Source organism: Mustela erminea, chromosome 1, assembly GCF_009829155.1.
Source record: "Mustela erminea isolate mMusErm1 chromosome 1, mMusErm1.Pri, whole genome shotgun sequence".
Lineage (NCBI taxonomy): Eukaryota > Metazoa > Chordata > Mammalia > Carnivora > Mustelidae > Mustela > Mustela erminea.
The window spans coordinates 10,669,715-10,688,895 of NC_045614.1; the positions used below are offsets into that span (position 1 = coordinate 10,669,715).

Genomic DNA, 19,181 nt, shown 5'->3' on the forward strand with positions numbered 1-19,181 from the left:
GAATACTTTATCCAGCAAGACTGACATTCAAAATAAATGGAGAGATAAAGAGTTTCCAGACCAGCAAGGCTTAAAAGATTAAGCAACCACTAAGCCGACACTGCAGGAAATATTAAGGGGGGTTCTAGAAAAGAGGAAAAATCCTAAGAATAGCATTGAACAGAAATATAGACACAGTCTACAGAAAGAAAGACTTCAAAGGTAACTTGATGTCAATAAAAACGTATCTATCAATAATCAATCTCAATGTGAATGGCCTAAATGCGCCCATAAAATGGCATAGTGTTGCAGATTGGATAAGATGACAGGACCCATCCATATGTTGTCTACAAGAGACCCATTTTGAACCTAAAGATACACCCAGACTGAAAGTGAAGGGATGGAGAAGCATCTTTCATGCCAATGGGCCTCAAAAGAAGGCTGGGGTAGCGATTCTCATATCAGATAAATTAGATTTTAAACTAAAGACTGTAGTCAGAGATACAGAAGGACACTACATAATCCTTAAAGGGACTATCCACCAAGATGATCTAACAATTATAAATATCTATTCTCCCAATATGGGAGCAGCCAACTACATAAGAAAACTGTTAATCAAGATAAAGATTCATATATATGAATACACTAATCGTAGGAGATCTTGACACGCCTCTCTCAGAAATAGATCATCGAAGCAGAAAATCAATAAAGAAACAAGAGCATTGAATGACACATTGCACCAGATGGACCTCATAGATACATACAGAACATTCCACCCTAAAACAACAGAATACTCATGCTTCTCAAGTGCACATGGAACCTTCTCCAGAATAGACCACATACTGGGTCACAAATCAGGACTCAACCGATACCAAAAGACTGAGATTATTCCCTGCATATTCTCAGATCACAATGCTTTGAAACAGAGCTCAATCACAAGGAAAAGTACAGAAGGAACTCAAACACCTGGAAGCTAAAGGCTACCTTGCTTAAGAATGCTTGGATCAACCAGGAGATCAAGGAAGAACTGAAACAATTCATGGAAACCAATGAGAATGAAGATACTTCAGTCCAAAACCTATGGGATACAGCAACGGCGGTCCTAAGGAGGAAATACATAGCCATCCAAGCCTCCCTCAAAAAAATTGAAAAATCAGAACACAGCAGCTGTCTCTACACCTTAAAGAACTGGAGAATCAACAGCAAATTAAACCAACTCCACACATAAGAAGGGAAATCATCAAGATTAGAGCTGAGATCAATGAGGTAGAAACCAGAGAAGCAGTAAAATGTATCAATGAAACTAGAAGCTGGTTTTTTGAAAGAATCAATAAGATCGATAAGCCATTGGCCACACTAATGCAAAAGAAAGAGAGAATGCCCAAATTCATAAAATTATGAATGAAAAGGGAGAGATCACAACGGACACCAAGGAAGTAGAAACAATCATCAGAAGTTAATATCAACAGTTATATGCCAATAAGCTTAGCAACCTAGATGAAATGGATGCATTCCTGGAAAACTATAAACTCCCAAAATTGAACCAGGAAGGAATTGACAACCTGAATAGACCGATATCTAGTAACAAGATTGAAGCAGTGATCAAAAACCTCCCAAAAAACAAGAGCTCAGGACCTGACGGATTCCCTGCGGAATTCTACCAAACTTTCAAAGAAGAAATAAGACCTATTCTCCTGGAGCTGTTTCAAAAAATAGAAGCAGAAGGAAAACTTCCAGACTCTTTCTATGAAGCCAGCATTACCCTGATCCTCAGGCAAGGACCCTACCAAAAAGGAGAATTTCAGACCAATATCACTGATGAGTATGGATGCTAAGATTCTGAACAAGATCCTAGCAAACAGGGTCCAACAGCACATTAAAAAGGTTATCCATTATGACCAGGTGGGATTCATCCCTGGGCTACAAGGATGGTTCAACGTTCACAAATCAATCAATGTGATAGAACAAATTAATAAGAGAAGAGAGAGGAACCACATGGTCCTCTCAATTGATGCGGAAAAAGCATTTGACAAAATCCAGCATCCGTTCCTGATTAAAACGCTTCAAAGTATAGGGATGGAGGGAACATTCCGGAACCTCATCAAATCTATCTATGAAAGACCCACAGCAAATATCATCCTCAATGGGAAAAAGCTTGCGTCCTTCCCGTTGAGATCAGGAACACAACAAGGATGCCCACTCTCACCACTCTTGTTCACCATCATATTAGAAGTCCTAGCAACAGCAATCAGACAACAAAGGGAAATAAAAGGTATCCAAATTGGTAATGAAGAAGTCAAAGACTCTCTCTTTGCAGATGACATGATTCTTTATATGGAAAACCCAAAATACTCCACCCCTAAACTACTAGAATTCATACAGCAATTCAGCAACGTGGCAGGATACAAAGTCAATGTGCAGATATCAGTGGCTTTCTTATACACTAACAATGAAAATACAGAAAGGCACATTAGAGAATCGATTCCATTTACTATAGCACCAAGAACCATAAGATACCTGGGAATAAACCTAACCAAAGAGGTAAAGGATCTGTACTCAAGGAATTACAGAACACTCATGAAAGGAATTGAAGAAGACACAAAAATGTGGAAGACCATTCCATGCTCTTGGATTGGAAGAATAAACATTGTTAAAATGTCTATACTGCCTAGAGCAATCTATACTTTCAATGCCATTCCGATCAAAATTCCACCGGTATTTTTCAAAGAGCTGGAGCAAATAATCCTAAAAGTTGTATGGAATCAGAAGAGACCCCGAATCACTAAGGAAATTTTGAAAAACAAAAAATAAAACTGGGGGCATCACGTTACCTGATTTCAAGCTTTACTACAAAGCTGTGATCACCAAGACAGCATGGTACTGGCATAAAAACAGACACATAGACCAGTGGAACAGAGTAGAGAGCCCAGATATGGACCCTCAACTCTATGGTCAATTAATCTTCGACAAAACAGGAAAAAATATACAGTGGAAAAAAGACAGTCTCTTCAATAAATGGTGCTGGGAAAACTGGGCAGCTAATGTAGAAGAATGAAACTCGACCATTCTCTTACACTGTACACAAAGATAAACTCAAAATGGATAAAAGACCTCAATGTGAGACAGGAATCCATCAGAATCCTAGAGGAGAACATAGGCAGTAATCTCTTCGATATCAGCTACAGCAACTTCTTTCAAGATATGTCTCCAAAGGCAAAGGAAACGAAAGCGAAGATGAACCTTTGGGACATCATCAAAATCAAAAGCTTCTGCACAGCAAAGGAAACAGTCAAGAAAACAAAGAGGCAACCCACGGAATGGGAGAAGATATTTGCAAACGACAGTAGAGACAAAAGTTGATATCCAGGATCTATATGAACTCCTCAAACTCAACACACACAAAACAGACTATCATATTAAAAAATGGGCAGAAGATATGGACAGACACTTCTCCAATAAAGACATACAAATGGCTATCAGACACATGAAAAAATGTTCATCATCACATCACAATAGTCATCAGGGAGATTCAAATTAAAACTACATTGAGATATCATCTTACATCACTTAGAATGGCCAAAATTAGCAAGACAGGAAACAACATGTGTTGGAGAGGATGTGGAGAAAGGGGAACCCTCTTACACTGCTGGTGGGAATGCAAGTTGGTGCAGCCTCTTTGGAGAACAGTGTGCATATTCCTCAAGAAATTAAAAATAGAGCTTCCCTATGACCTTGCCATTGCATTCTTGGGTATTTACCCCAAAGATACAGATGGAGTGAAAAGAAGGGCCATCTGTACCCCAATGTTTATAGCAGCAATGGCCACGGTCGCCAACTGTGGAAAGAACCAAGATGCCCTTCAACGTATGAATGGATAAGGAAGATGTGGTCCATATACACTATGGAGTATTATGCCTCCATCAGAAAGGACGAATACCCAACTTTTGTAGCAACATGGACGGGACTGGAAGAGATTATGCTGAGTGAAATAAGTCAAGCAGAGAGAGTCAATTATCATATGGTTTCACTTATTTGTGGAGCATAACAATTAGCATGGAGGACATGGGGAGATAGAGAGGAGAAGGGAGTGGGGGATATTGGAAGCAGAGGTGAACCATGCAAGACTATGGACTCTGAAAAACAATCTGAGGGTTTTGAAGGGGCGGGTGGTGGGAGGTCGGGGTATTAGGTGGTGGGTATTATAGAGGACACGGATTGCATGGAGCTCTGGGTGTGGTGCAAAAATAATGAATACTGTTTTGCTGAAAATAAATAAGAAATAAAAAACAATCTAAGAAAAATTAATATAAATTCTTTTTTTATTAGCCTTGCACTTGATTTTATTTAGCTAGTTTTCAGAAAAGTTGCTAACATCTTTAATTTTTTTAACTTTTATTTTATTTTTTCAGTGTTCCAAGATTCATTGTTTATGCACCACACCCAGTGCTCCATGCAATATGTGTCCTCATTAATACTCACCCCTAGGTCCTCCCAACCCCCCACCCTTCTCCCCTTCAAAACCCTCAGTTTTCTTTTCTCAGAGTCCACAGACTCTCAATATGAGTTATTTTAAATAAAATACTGTAATGTGAGTGTGGTCAGTTGGCTCCAGTGGGGCAGTGTCTAGGAAGAAGGAGTGAGAAGGTGTACAGGGAGATCAGGAGACTGATGCAGACTTGGGTATTTACCTGTGCCTGCAGGAGCACACACAGTCAACGGCCCATTGGGCAGGAACTTGCTTAGCACTCTTAGGACATCCTCCAGGCCAACGAGCAGATGAGTGTCCACACAGTGCTGCTTTGAGGGAGGCAGGGTCTTCAGGTCCCCTGGGGTATCCAGCAGCTCAATTACTTCCTTCATGAGGTCCTGGGGGGATGCAGACACAGAGCCAGTGGGCAATAGATCAAAGGGGTTTCACAAAGTCCTGGCCATTCAGTCCTAGAGAACAGACCCTAAAGACTGGGTATTTGGCACTGAATAAAATTTCCAGAATGGTTCTTGATGCTTAGGTCTCAGCTACTTAGAGGTCAACTCAGGTCAAAAAGTCCAAGATTGACACAACCCTGAAGCCCAGAACGAGCAATAGGGAAATAGATAAATACATTAGTGCACCTGGTTGTCTTTAAAATTGATAGCTGAGATAGCTGAGTGCTCTAGTCTTCTCACCACCATGGTTGAGGGACTAGTTGCTGTGCCCACTACATGAGGACTTTTCTCCACTCCTACTAAAGATCTCTATGGGATTCTCATATCTTGCCTCTTTCTTGGTTCCAATTTTACCTGGATGTTGTTCTTGGCCAAGGCTGGTTTGAAGTCTGGGGATAACTGCTGGACTTTGTCAAAGAAGTGGGAGAGACTATGGGGAAAGGGGATATGGGCGTGAGTCAGAGAGCCTGAAGAGGGTGGACACAAGATGGTTGGTGAACATCTTTCTGCTTCTGGTCTTCTCCTGAAATTTCACTCACCTGGCTGGTGACTCCAGAAGGTGATGTCCATGAGGAGAAGGGGACCTCTGCAGGGAAAAGAGGCAGAAGCACTGCTTGTGTGTGTGTGTGTGTGTGTGTGTGTGTGTACATGCTGAATGCATGTATGTGCTTGCTTTTTGTGTTGTGAATGCACGTGTGCATTACACATGTTCATGTGTAAGAGTATATGTGCACACACATGCACATGCAGGTTATACTTAAGTGTGCACATATGTATGTGTGTCAGGAGTATATACCTTCACAGATGGTGAGCTCCAGGCCATGCAGAGGCTTGGACCTGGCCATCCAGTCATGGTGACAGTAGCATCTATAGCTTCCCTTCACATTGATGCAATGGGTCGAGTTGTGGCGTTGGTGTTTTCCAGAGATACACTCATCCACATCTAAAGACATAAAAGGGAGGATCAGTCCACTATCTCAGCTCAGGCCTTTTCTCTTCTCATTAAATCCAGCCTTACCATCCTCTACCTTCATCAGTATTAGGAGTCCATCATAGCTGAAATGGATGGACACCATCTGGTGGCAGCACTCCCAACTCATCAACCACCTCAGAGAAGGGATTGGCAAACTATGGCCCACAGCCAAACCCAGCTGTTGCCTGTTTCTACATATGGGAATTACATGAAATTCAAATTTTATTAACCATAGAGAGAATTGTACTGGAATGCAGTCACTCCTATTCATTTATGTGTTGTCTATGTCTGCTTTAATACTATAATGGCAGAATTGAGTAGCTGTGACAGGGACCTTCTGGCCCACAAAACTGAAGTTACTTACTATGAGGCCCTTCACATGAAGAGCTGGCTGGCCGCTACATTCAAGGAAAGTTGGCAAGATGAGAACTCTGTATATATGTGTGAGTGTATGGTATTTCAGGTCAGAGCTGCTTGGTGGATGGTGAATATGGTAGACAAAATAATGGCCCTTTCAAAGATGTTCAAGTCCTTATGCCTGGAGCCTGTGATTATGTTAGCGTTTGAACTTGGTGATTAAGAATTTTGTTGGGGGAATATTTTGATGATGTGGGTGTATCTAATATAATCACGAAGGTTCTTATAAAAGGGACGATCAGAGAAGAAAGGAGATGATACATATGATGTTGGCTTTGAAAATGGAGAAAGGAGCCCTGTACCAAGGAAGGCCGGCAGCTTCTAGAAGCCAGCAAAGGCAAGGAAACAAATTCTCTCTTCACGCCTCTAGAAGGAAACATTTAAAACTTCTTACCTTCAACACTGTAAGGGAATATATTTATACTGTTTTAAGCTATTAAGTTTGTCATATCAGCTATAGGAAACTAATACAGTGGTCCACTTAGGAGCCTGGGAATCCAGCCAACTTCCAGCCAAGTAGTGTTGGTATCAGCCCCTCACGTTGCTGCAAGAATGTGATGGATAATCTGGAGAGCTGCTTAGCCAGCTCACAAAACCTCTAACCTCATTGCTTAATGACACCTGTCAATTTTCTATGGCTCCAGCCACAGCTCTACCCTTTAGGGATTGGGGCTCACATAGCCCTCTGTAATGCCTATAGCCTGTGGGGGGAGGTGGTAGGTCTATTCTAAGTGCCACACCCAGGGGGAACTTCTTTTTGACCCAGAATGTCTCCAGCATCCCTGCTATCTCTCCACCCAAAGGAAGTTCCTCCTCTGAGCAGTTTGCCAGTGAAAAATGAGGAAGGAGTGTGATTGTGGTCACAGCACTGAATAAGTGTGGGTGTTTTCACATCCACTTGCCTCCCAAGTTATCTTTCCTTATTTTCTAATTAGAAGAGAAATGTGATACTCTTTTATTGACTTACAAACCAAGAGAGTGGAGTTTAGACTATACTTGCTATAGTTTGTTTCTGTTTGTAACCTAGACAGTGAGGTAGGAGATGCTTCTCTTAACTTAAGATCAGAAATTTGTCTTCTTTAGGGATGGTAAGTAGCTTATAAACAGCATCATGTTCCCAATAAGATTTACATTTAACATGAACCCATTTTAGCACATGGGTGGCTCAGTTGGTTAAGCATCTGACTTTGGCTCAGGTTTTGATCTCAGGGTCCTGGGATTGAGCCCCATGTTGGACTCCCTGCTCAGGTGGAATCTGCTTCTCCTCCCTCTTCCCCTCATCTCACTCACACATGATTTTTTTTCTCTCTCTTAAATAAAATCTTCGAAACAGTGAGCCAGTCCCAAAGCAAATACATTGATATCACATTTGTCAATGTTGAAAGATTTAATATTTTACTTTTATTTTTGTGGTTACTAAACATTTACCCCTTGTCTCTTAGCCATTTGAATACTCTCAAACATTGGTCAAACAACTATGTAAAAAAAATGGTTAGTGTTGGAAATGAATAATGGATTAAAAAGTCCTCAAGTAATTTAAGTCTGTGAGGCTTTTCTTAAAAGTGAATTGCACTTAGCTTTATAAGATAAACAACTTAATATTCAAGTTTAAATAAAAACTTAATCTCTTAATCTCAGGTATTATTGCCCCTGAATTAGAGATGAGGAAGCCAAGACCAGAGACTGTAAAAACTAGGTCAAAATCAAGGCCAACTGTGAGCGCCAAAGTGTGACCACAGCTCTGATCACTGTGGCACAGCTCCTTCCAGTTATTCATTTATGCATATTTACAGTGTGCCTTCTTTGTGCTAGGCACTGGGGTACAGTGATGAGAAAGACATTTTCACCCATGAAGTTGATGGTTTGTGAAGAGTGACTATTACTTTTCACAAACATTTGGTTTATACTGCATTTGCCTACAGGTCTGTCTGTCTACTGGAGTAAAATCTCCAGGAGACAGAGCCTATGCATTGTTTAGTGTTGGAGTAATAGTGCCTGTCATAGTGCTCAGAGCAGTGTTAGGCAATCAAATTATGCTTATGATGAAATTATTGTCTAAATACTATTAAAAAGTAGTATTTACTTTTTGGACTAATACTTGAAAAGTTTTAAGATTAAAATAAACTTATAGAAACATGCATGAGATTAATAAAAAAGGAAGATAAGGAAGAAGAAAGAGCCATTGGCATACTATAGGTACCATGCACAGCATGCTTTTTTTTTAAAACAAATTGGAAAGCAATCTAATTTAATCCATCAAGAGATATCTCACTTAGCTCTTTCTTTCTTTCTTTCTCTCTCTCTTTCTTTCTTTCTTTCTTTCTTTCTTTCTTTCTTTCTTTCTTTCTTTCATCTTTCTTTCTTTCATATTTATTTTTTAATTAACATAATATATTATTTATTTCAAGGGTACAGGTCTGTGATTCATCAGTTTTACACAATTCATAGCGCTCACCATAGCACATACAATTCTCAGTGTCCATACCCCAGCCACCACATCCCTCCCACCCTCCTCCCCTCCAGCAACCCTCAGTTTGTTTCCTGAGATTAAGAGTCTCTTATGGTTTATCTCCCTCTCTGGTTTCATCTTGTTTCATTTTCCCTCATTTCCCCTATGATACTCTGTCTTTCTTCTCAAATTTCTCATATCAGTGAGATCATATAATAATTGTCTTTCTCTTATTGACTTATTTCACTTATCGTAATCCCTCTAGTTTCATCCATGTCTTTGCAAATGGCAAGATTTCATTCTTTTGATGACTGCATAGTATTCAATTGTGTGTATATATATATATATGTGTGTGTGTGTGTGTGTCTGTGTGTGTATATATATATATATATATATATATATATATATATATATCACATTTTCTTTATCCATCCATCTATTGATCAACATCTAGTCTCTTTCCATAGTTTGGTCATTTAGCTCAATTCTTAATCACTCCAAACTGGAAACAATCCAACGTTCTCTCAATGGATGAATGAATAAACTAACTGTGGTACAGCTGTGTGATGGAATATTACTTAGCAATAACAATGAATAAACTAAAATTATCATTGGAACTTTAAAGAAATAAACATACGGGGCTCCATGTCTGGGCATGATTCAGTATATCTCAGGTAGGCATGGTCCAGGCATCTCTATTATTAAAAATACAGGATGATTATACCAAACAGCCAGAAATGAGGGTTACTATATCCTTCTCTCTAAAACAATGGTCTGTGGGTTAATGTGATGTGTGTATCTAGCAACATATTAGAATTTTGCAGTCCACATAGGGGAAATAACTTTATGTAATTGTACTATTAACCAAACCCAAGATTCAGATAAATAGAAGAAAGCAGTCATTGTAAAGCCAAGCTAACTGTAGACAATTTTCTTTCTGGAAAATAAAAATGTCAAAAATGGAGGAAAAAAGGGATAAACTATTGATACCCAAAACAACATGGATGAAACTAAAAAATGTTACACTGAGTGGAAGGAATCTGACTCAAAAGGCTACGTATTGTATTATTCCATCCATATAAAATTTTCAGGAGACAATGCTACAGGTGAAAGAAAGCATCTGTAGGTTAGGGGCTGCCAGGGCAGAGGGGTGAAGTGACTATAAAGGAACAAAAGGAAGGAGTGTTTCAAGATAATGGAAGTAATGAGTCTGGATCCTGAATGTAATGGTGGTAATCCAAATCTGTACATGTGTGAAAATTCATAGAACTCTTTGGGATACCTGTCTGGCTGAGTTGGAAGAACACATGATTCTTGATCTTGAGGTTGTACATTTGAATCCCACTTTGGGTGCAGAGATTACTTAAAAATAAAAATCTTTAAAAATTCATAGAACTGTCCATCAAAGAGAAAAACAAGTTGATAAAAAGGTTCTGAAAAGTAAATTGGGGGAAATCGGAGGGGTGATGAAGCATGAGAGACTGTGGACTCTGAGAAGAAAACTGAGTGTTTTGGAAGGGAGAGGGGTGGTGGGATGGATGAAGCTGGTGGTGGGTATTAAGGAGGGCACATATTGCATAGAGCACTGGGTGTGTTGCATAAACAATGACTCTTGGAACACTGAAAAAGAAAATTAAAAAAAAAAGGCTCTGAAGCTCATAATTGTATAATGGTACCATAGTATGTTAAATCATTTTCCATAAATGGAAATCATCTGTTTCCAATCTTTAACTATTGCATATGATGTTGCAGTAAATTATTCTCTAGATATACCTTAGCATGGCATTCTAAGTCTAAACAAGAACAAAAAATTGGAGGAATGAGCTCCTGATCAAGGATGTTCTCTCTTGGACTCTCAAACATAAGGGATAATGGTTCCAAGACAGTCTTCAGAATTGACAGCATGAGGTTGGTTGTGGGAGTGGGAGAAATGTGTGACATGGGAAGCTACTTCCTTTGACAAGTGTTCTCCTTCTCGCTTTGGAATTTGGTGCCCCAGAAAGGAGCTCATGCCCAGAAGCACATTCACAGTAGTGACTCCCCTCGACATTGTGACAATGTGCAAAACCTCCACAAGATATGTATAGAGGTGGGCCACACTCATTGACATCTGGAACATAAATGGCAACTGCTAAGATCACCCCAAATTCTGGTAGGATCAGTAGCAACCAGATTCAATGATTTTACCCCTTGCGTTTTCTTTCAAATGAAATTATGTGTTTACAGTTGAAAATTAGGAAATCAGAAAATGCAAGGAATACATAAATATCCAACCACTGGGGTTGCAATAGTTTTTTTTTAATAACAGAGAGCAGTATAATAACTCCACATGTACTTGTCACCCAGCATTACCAGTTATGAAGACAACACTACTATTTTTTCATCAATTTTCCATGGCATCAGATGGCAACTTTAAATTTTTTTTCACACCTTTTGATACATACAAATTCTCCCAAGACTTTAAATATTTTATGACAATGTTTCCACATCAAAATAAAAAAACAGTTTTAATGCCTGTAGATATTCCATGGTAGGAATATTTCATATTTTATCCAACTCATGGCCACCTGGACAGACATCAGAATGTTACAGTTTGAACCATGGGTCCAGAGTCTTCCATCTCCTAGCTGTGTGACTTTGGACAAATGGCTTCCCCTCTCCAGGCTCAGTTTCCCCATTTACAATATGGCACCAACATTGACTTTCTCAAGGGGCTGATCTGAATTTCTTCAGGGACAGTGATTGTTTCAGAGATTGGTGGATTTCAGATTTTCCCTAACCATATTCCAGCCATATGACCAGTTGTGAGTGTGAGCAAACCACCTCTTAAAGTCTCAGTTCTCTTATCTATAAATCATGGGTAATAGCAATATCCACTTTTCTGATTGTTAGGTGGTTTAAATTAATTTTAACTTTGGAAATAGGGTTTTAGAAATGGCAAATGACCATCCTGGCATGAGGTTGCTTGTGGTTATTTTTGGATGAAGGAACTGAGATTATGGGAGTTTCCAGCAAGTTAATTCTAGGGTTGGTAGAACGTTCCAAATCTCTGATGGCTGCCCGGCCTTCTCTGACTGCCTCCTTCAACATGCTACCTCTGTCTTTGACCAAGTAATGACCATTAACAACATAAGTGAAATGTATTGGTTTCTTATCAAGTGCAACACACTGTTCTAAGTATTTTACATGTTTTAATTTATCATTTATGTATTTTTTATTGAGGTAAGCATTCACATACAAAAGAACACTATATCTGAAACTAATGATGTACTATGGGTTGGCTAATTGAATTTAAATAAGAAAAGGATATAGAATCTTCGACAAAACAGGAAAAAATATACAGTGGAAAAAAGACAGTCTCTTCAATAAATGGTGCTGGGAAAACTGGACAGCTATATGTAGAAGAATGAAACGTGAACATTCTCTTACACTGTACACAAAGATAAACTCAAAATGGATAAAAGACCTCAATGTGAGACAGGAATCCATCAGAACCCTAGAGGAGAATATATGCAGTAATCTCTTTGATATCAGCCACAGCAACTTCTTTCAAGATATGTCTCCAAAGGCAAAGGAAACAAAAGCGAAAATGAATTTTTGGGACTTCATCAAGATCAAATGCTTCTGAACAGCAAAGGAAGCAGTCAAAAAACAAAGAGGCAACCCATGGAATGGGAGAAGATATTTGCAAATGACAGTACAGACAAAAGGTTGATATCTAGGATCTATAAAGAAGTCCTCAAACTCAACACACACAAAACAGACAATCATATCAAAAAATGGGCAGAAGATATGAACAGACACTTCTCTAATGAAGACATACAAATGGCTATCAGACACATGAAAAAATGTTCATCATCAATAGCCATCAGAGAGATTCAAATTAAAACCACATTGAGATATCACCTTACACCAGTTAGAATGGCAAAAATTAGCAAGACAACGTGTGTTGGAGGGGATGTGGAGAAAGGGGAACCCTCTTCCACTGTTGGTGGGAATGCAAGTTGGTGCAGCCACATTGGAGAACAGTGTGGAGATTCCTCAAGAAATTAAAAATAGAGCTTCCCTATGACCCTGGAATTGCACTACTGGGTATTTACTCCAAAGATATAGATGTCGTGAAAAGAAGGGCCATCTGTACCCCAATGTTTATAGCAGCAATGGCCATGGTCACCAAACTGTGGAAAGAACCAAGATGCCCTCCAATGGACGAATGGATAAGGAAGATGTGGTCCATATACACTATAGAGTATTATGCCTCCATCAGAAAGGACGAATACCCAACTTTTGTAGCAACATGGACGGGACTGGAAGAGATTATGCTGAGTGAAATAAGTCAAGCAGAGAGAGTCAAGTATCATATGGTTTCACTTATTTGTGGAGCATAACAAATAGCATGGAGGACAAGGGGAGATGGAAAGGAGAAGGGAGTTGAGGGAAATTGGAAAGAGAGGTGAACCATGAGAGACTATGGACTCTGAAAAACAACCTGAGGGTTTTGAAGGGACGGGGGTGGAAGGTTGGGGGAGCCAGGTGGTGGGTATTAGAGAGGGCGCGGATTGCATGGAGCACTGGGTGTGGTGCAAAAACAATGACTACTGTTATGCTGAAAATAAATAAAAAAAAGATATAGAAAAATATCAACTGTTTTAAAGTGAACAACTCACTGAAATTTATTACATTCACAATTTTGTGCAACCACCACCTCTGTCTAGTTACAAAACATTTTTATCACTCCAAAAGAAAACCCCCTTAGGTGAAGGGTATTAAGAGTATGGTTCTCATCATGAGCCCTGAGTAATTGTGAACCACTGAGAATTGTTGAATCAGTACATTGTACACTGGAAACGAATAAAACACTGTATATTAATGATACTGGAATTAAAATTAAAAAACTTGAAAAAAAAAGAAACTTCATTACCCAATTAAGTAGCTACTCTCTATTCCTCCCTCCCCCAGCACCTGACAACAATCAATTTGCTTTCTGTTTCTATGAATTCCATTTATATGTATTCATTGATTTAAAGCACATAATAACTAAATAGGTTGATCTCATTATTCCTATTTACAGATAGGGAAATTGAGGCATTGGGAGATGAAACAATTTGCTTGGACTCACACACTGGGATTCAGATAGTCCAGCTCCAAATCCTAAGCTTTTAACACTACTCCTTGACCATGAGATATGGTTGCCCATCCCTTGGCTTTCACCTCCTGCCCTTGGCAAAGAACTTCAGTGTTGCTTCAAGGGCTGAGGAGTCTGGACACCCCCAGGTAACTTCCCTCTGATGACCCCCTCTTCAGTCTCTCAGTCTTTTTACCTGTACAGACCTCCGAGGGGGTGCTAAAGATGACCTCTCCAAACAGAGAAGGGAATCCAGGATCACAGCGGCAGGAAGTGGCATTGGTACAGTGGGCATTCTGTGGGCATCAAGCACAGAGAGCTGTGGAGAATAGATATAGGGATTTGAAGGCCCTCAGAAGATGCCAACTCCCAGATGAGAACAGGAGATGGAAGGAAGAGAAGGATGCAGTGCCTGTCATCATACAAGGAATTGTCTTCAAAGTTTGGGGGAGAAACAGGGTCAAATTCTCAAAGCTGAAAAAGACTATTCCCAAGAAAAGACCTTTGCTAGTGTGAAGTCCCTTTCCTCAGCTTCAGGTTATGGAGGGGTTTGTTGCACATACTCACTTGTGTTCTTGTGAGAAATAGTTCCCAGTGATATTAACAGGACACAAAGCCCTAGAACAGAGAGAGAAGGTAAGTATGGTTGAGGAATGATATTTAAACGATCCACAGAAATAGCTACTACAACCTGGTTAAGGCAACGCTCCCTTATGACTCCATGGCTTTTAGAGCAGTCCAGTGTTTCCTTCTGGACAGTCTCCTAGACTTTCCCAGAGGACCTAGAGGGGCATATGTTTTCTCTCCCTTTTATCTTCCAGAAGTCCCCTGAGGAATTGATAGCAGCAGGCTTTTGGTATAGGGATCAAAATCTGCACAGATGGAAAGTAATAGACACAGGTTTTAGAACCTCTTTTCCCATCCATTTTATGACATACCCATTATGAAGAAAATTTCAGATCTGTCTGTCTTTATTCAGATACTAGATTTTTACAGTCAGGATCTTTCTTCTTTTGAAGTGGCTTAAATCCATTTTCACTTCCAAGCTGGCCTGAGAGTACACCCCTGGTCTTGGAGTTGAATGTAATTAAATTTGAATTTTGGTTCTGCCACTCATTGGCTCTGTGACTTTGTGCAACTTGATCTTTATTTTAATTTTTTTCAGTACTTCAAAAACTAATGAGGTACTGTATAATGACTAACATAACATAATAAAATATTTTTCAGTTTAATAGAAAATTCCAAACACAGTAAAATGTAGAAAAACAGTGAAGTCAACCTGTGTGTATTAATTACCCTGCTACAATAATCATAAAATTATGGTCATTTTACTTTATCTAAACCTTTACTCAGTCTCTGACCCCACTGGATAATTTGGGAGCAAATTACAGACACCATATTATTTCATATGATTTATTCTAAGAACAAAATTATTTATAGGTATTAATAACAAAAAATATAATCATAAATTGAGAAATGCCAAAATAAGCCCCACATTTTCCCTTGGCTGCAAATTCAAACCATTTCATTCTTGAAAAAAAAAAGCCTTTTTTGGTTATAATCCTTCTGGAGAATAGTGCAAGAACAAGCTGTGAATCAACAGAGGAAAAAGGCATTTATCTAAAGGCACAGAGAACACTAAAATGGTTTTAGTTGAAGAGTCTCACAATTCTACCTACCTGAATGAAATGCAAAATTCCTGCCCCTCATGGTACAGAAACATGAAGCCTCAGCAGTGGGGGAATTTGATCTTGAGATGTGTGCTAATAATATTTCCTGTTGAAGAAAATATGTACCCTAGAAGAACTGACTTGGCAAACAGCTAGCCTGAATTCTTTCTTCCCCTTTTCCCCACCAATTTAAACTTATCAGATCTCCCTGTTCTGCTTTTTAAATTTTTTTTTGCAAAGGCAAAAAAGGACAAATTTAATTCCTAAATGTGTTATTTTAAACTCTTGTTTCAAGTTCATCTTGCATTTTTTAAGTTTTTGGAGAACATACAAATATAATATTGTAAATATATAAATATATCAATAAATATTTATGTATATAATTGTTTCCTTGGAAAAATCAACAACTTTCTTACAGGTACAAAAGTTCTTGGCCCAATATCATTGTGGGTATATAATCATTTACCAGTAAAAAATAAGAAATATATCCTGAACAAGCATGAGAACCATAATTTCTTTTTTTTTTAAATTTCTTTTCAACATAACAGTATTCATAGTTTTTGCACCACACCCAGTGCTCCATGCAATCCGTGCCCTCTCCAATACCAACCACCTGATTCCCCCAACCTCCCACCCTCCACCCCTTCAAAACCCTCAGATTGTTTTTCACAGTCCATAGTCTCTCATGGTTCACCTCCCCTTCCAATTTTTCTCAACTCCCTTTTCCTCTCCATCTCCCCTTGTCCTCCATGCTATTTGCTATGCTCCACAAATAAGTGAAACCATATGATAATTGACTCTCTCTGCTTGACTTATTTCACTCAGCATAATCTCTTCCAGTCCCGTCCATGTTGCTACAAAAGTTGGGTATTCGTCCTTTCTGATGGAGGCATAATACTCCATACTGTATATGGACCACATCTTCCTTATCCATTCATCCATTGAAGGGCATCTTGGTTCTTTCCACAGTTTGGTGACCATGGCCATTGCTGCTATAAACATTGGGGTACAGATGGCCCTTCTTTTCACGACATCTATATCTTTGGAGTAAATACCCAGTAGTGCAATTCCAGGGTCATAGGGAAGCTCTATTTTTAATTTCTTGAGGAGTCTCCACACTGTTCTCCAATGTGGCTGCACCAACTTGCATTCCCACCAACAGTGTAGGAGGGTTCCCCTTTCTCCACATCCCCTCCAACACACGTTGTTTCCTGTCTTGCTAATTTTTGCCATTCTAACTGGTGTAAGGTGATATCTCAATGTGGTTTTAATTTGAATCTCCATGATGGCTAGTGATGATGTTTATTCTGCTTTTTATTCTTTGCCTGGTATTACCATTGCACTGCCAACCTCCTTGCTGATGTTTCTTAATTTCTAATGATGAGAGTGAGTGATGGTGAATCTATTTAGAGGGTCTTTCTAGAAGAGTAAATCTGCTGGTCCCTGGCCAATGCTGCAGTTCAGGATTATTGAATAAGACCACTGCCTGGCTAATATCACTGAGTACTTTCTACAACCTGAGGTTTGAGCCATATAGGTTACTCTTCTTCATTCTTAATTTTCTTTATTGCTTTGACTCTAGTGACTCCAATCAAACAAGAATGGCTAGAGGTGGGAAAGCTGCCAAATTTATAGTTACTAGTTATATGATACCAGGCACATATACTCCTTAAGATTTTTGTAAATTGAAAATACTTATTGTTGGGATTATTCAATGAAATAAAAGAGGTAAAGCATGGACCACTGGATGTGGTGTATAAACAATGAATCTTGGAACACTGAGAAAAAATAAAATTAAGATGTTAAAAAAATGATGACACATTATGTGGTCTACTGGAAATACCTAGCAAAGAACATTCTTCATATCTTCCTTTGTGAAAGTTAATCATGCAAATGTTTGTTATTCCCATTATTTCACCATTATATTACCCTTATTAATTTTTTTTGTTTTTTTTGAGGTTTCTTAAAATTACTGAGTTGTCCCCAAATTATAATTCCAAGATAAATATACCTGATTTGATATTCCACTTAAATGACTTAAAATATTTACTTAAGATAGCTTTTCATTGACAAATTATATAACTACATATTTGATTGTTAAAAAATTTCTTTTAAAAATTTTTATTTATTTATTTTTAAACTTCATTTTAAAATGTTTCCTTTGCTGTGCAGAAGCTTTTTATCTTGATGAAGTCCCAGAAGTTCATTTTCACTTTTGTTTCCTTTGCCTTTGGAGACATGTCTTGAAAGAAGTTGCTGTGGCTGATGTACAAGAGGTTAATGCCTATGTTCTCCTCTAGGATATTGATAGATTCCTGCCTCACACTGAGATCTTTTATCCATTTCTAGTTTATCATTGTGTATGGTGTAACAGAATGATCAAGCTTCATTTTTCTATAAATAGCTGTCCAAATTTCCCAGCAGCATTTATTGAAGAGACTGTCTTTTTTCCACTGGATATTCTTCCCTGTTTTATGAAGTTGAGGATGTTCCCTCTATCCCTATACTTTGAAGCATTTTAATAAGGAACGGATGCTGTGTCTTGTCAAATGCTTTTTCTGCATCAATTGAGAGGACCATGTGGTTTTTCTCTCTTCTCTTAATGATTTGTTCTATCACATGATTGATTTGCAAATGTTGAGGGATGCAACTCAGGGATGAATCCCACCTGGTCATGGTGGATAATCTTTTTAATGTGCTGTTGGATCCTATTAGCTAGGATCTTGCTGAAAATCTTAGCATCCATATTCATCAGTGATAGAGGTTTGAAGTTTTCCTTTTTGGTAGGGTCTTTGCCTGGTTTGGGGATCAGGGTAATGCTGGCTTCATAGAAAGAGTCTGGAAGTTTTCCTTCTGCTTCAATTTTTTGAAACAGCTTCAGGAGGATAGGTGTTATTTCTTCTTTGAAAGTTTGGTAGAATTCTCCAGGGAATCCATCAGCTCCTGGGCTTTTGTTTTTTGGGAGGTTTTTGAACACTGCTTCAATCTTGTTACTAGATATCGGTCTATTCAGGTTGTCAATTTCTTCCTGGTTCAATTTTGGGAGTTTATAGTTTTCCAGGAATGCATCCATTTCATCTAGGTTGCTTAACTTAAATGCATATAACTGATGATAATAATTTCTGAGGATTGTTTCTATTTCCTTGGTGTTAGTTGGGATATCTCCCTTTTCATTCATAATTGTATTAATTTGGGTACTCTCTCTTTTCTTTTGAATTAGTTTGGCAAATGGTTTATCGATCTTATTGATTCTTTCAGAAAGCGAGCTCCTAGTTTCGTTGATGCATTCTACTGTCTGTCTAGTCTCTATCTCCTCGATCTTTGCTCTAATCTTGATTATTTCCCTTCTTGTGTGTGGGGTTGGCTTAATTTGTTGTTGATTCTCCAGTTCTTGAAGGTGTAAAGACAGCTGGTGTATTCTGGATTTTTCAATTTTTTTGAGAGAGGCTTGGATGGCTATGTATTTCCCCCTTAGGACTGCCTTTGCTGTATCCCATAGGTTTTGGACTGAAGTGTCTTTATTCTCATTGGTTTCCATGAACTGTTTAAGTTGTTTGATTTCCTGGTTGATCTCTGGATATTCTCAGATCACAATGCTTTGAAACTGAACTCACCACAAGGAAAAGTTTTGAAAGAATTCAA

At 38.7% G+C, this 19,181-nt stretch overlaps 1 protein-coding gene across 1 annotated transcript in view; it reads right to left on the bottom strand.

Moving 5' to 3' along the window:
* LOC116573501 (adhesion G protein-coupled receptor E2-like) overlaps positions 1–15,653 on the bottom strand; it is a 37,891-nt gene extending 22,238 nt beyond the window's left edge. The window contains 5 exon segments of the mRNA XM_032313655.1: positions 4,668–4,845; positions 5,445–5,491; positions 5,702–5,848; positions 14,437–14,487; positions 15,549–15,653. Coding sequence (XP_032169546.1) covers positions 4,668–4,845; positions 5,445–5,491; positions 5,702–5,848; positions 14,437–14,487; positions 15,549–15,579 — 454 coding nt within the window. The 5' untranslated portion in view covers positions 15,580–15,653.
* Positions 15,654–19,181: the final 3,528 nt, after the last annotated feature.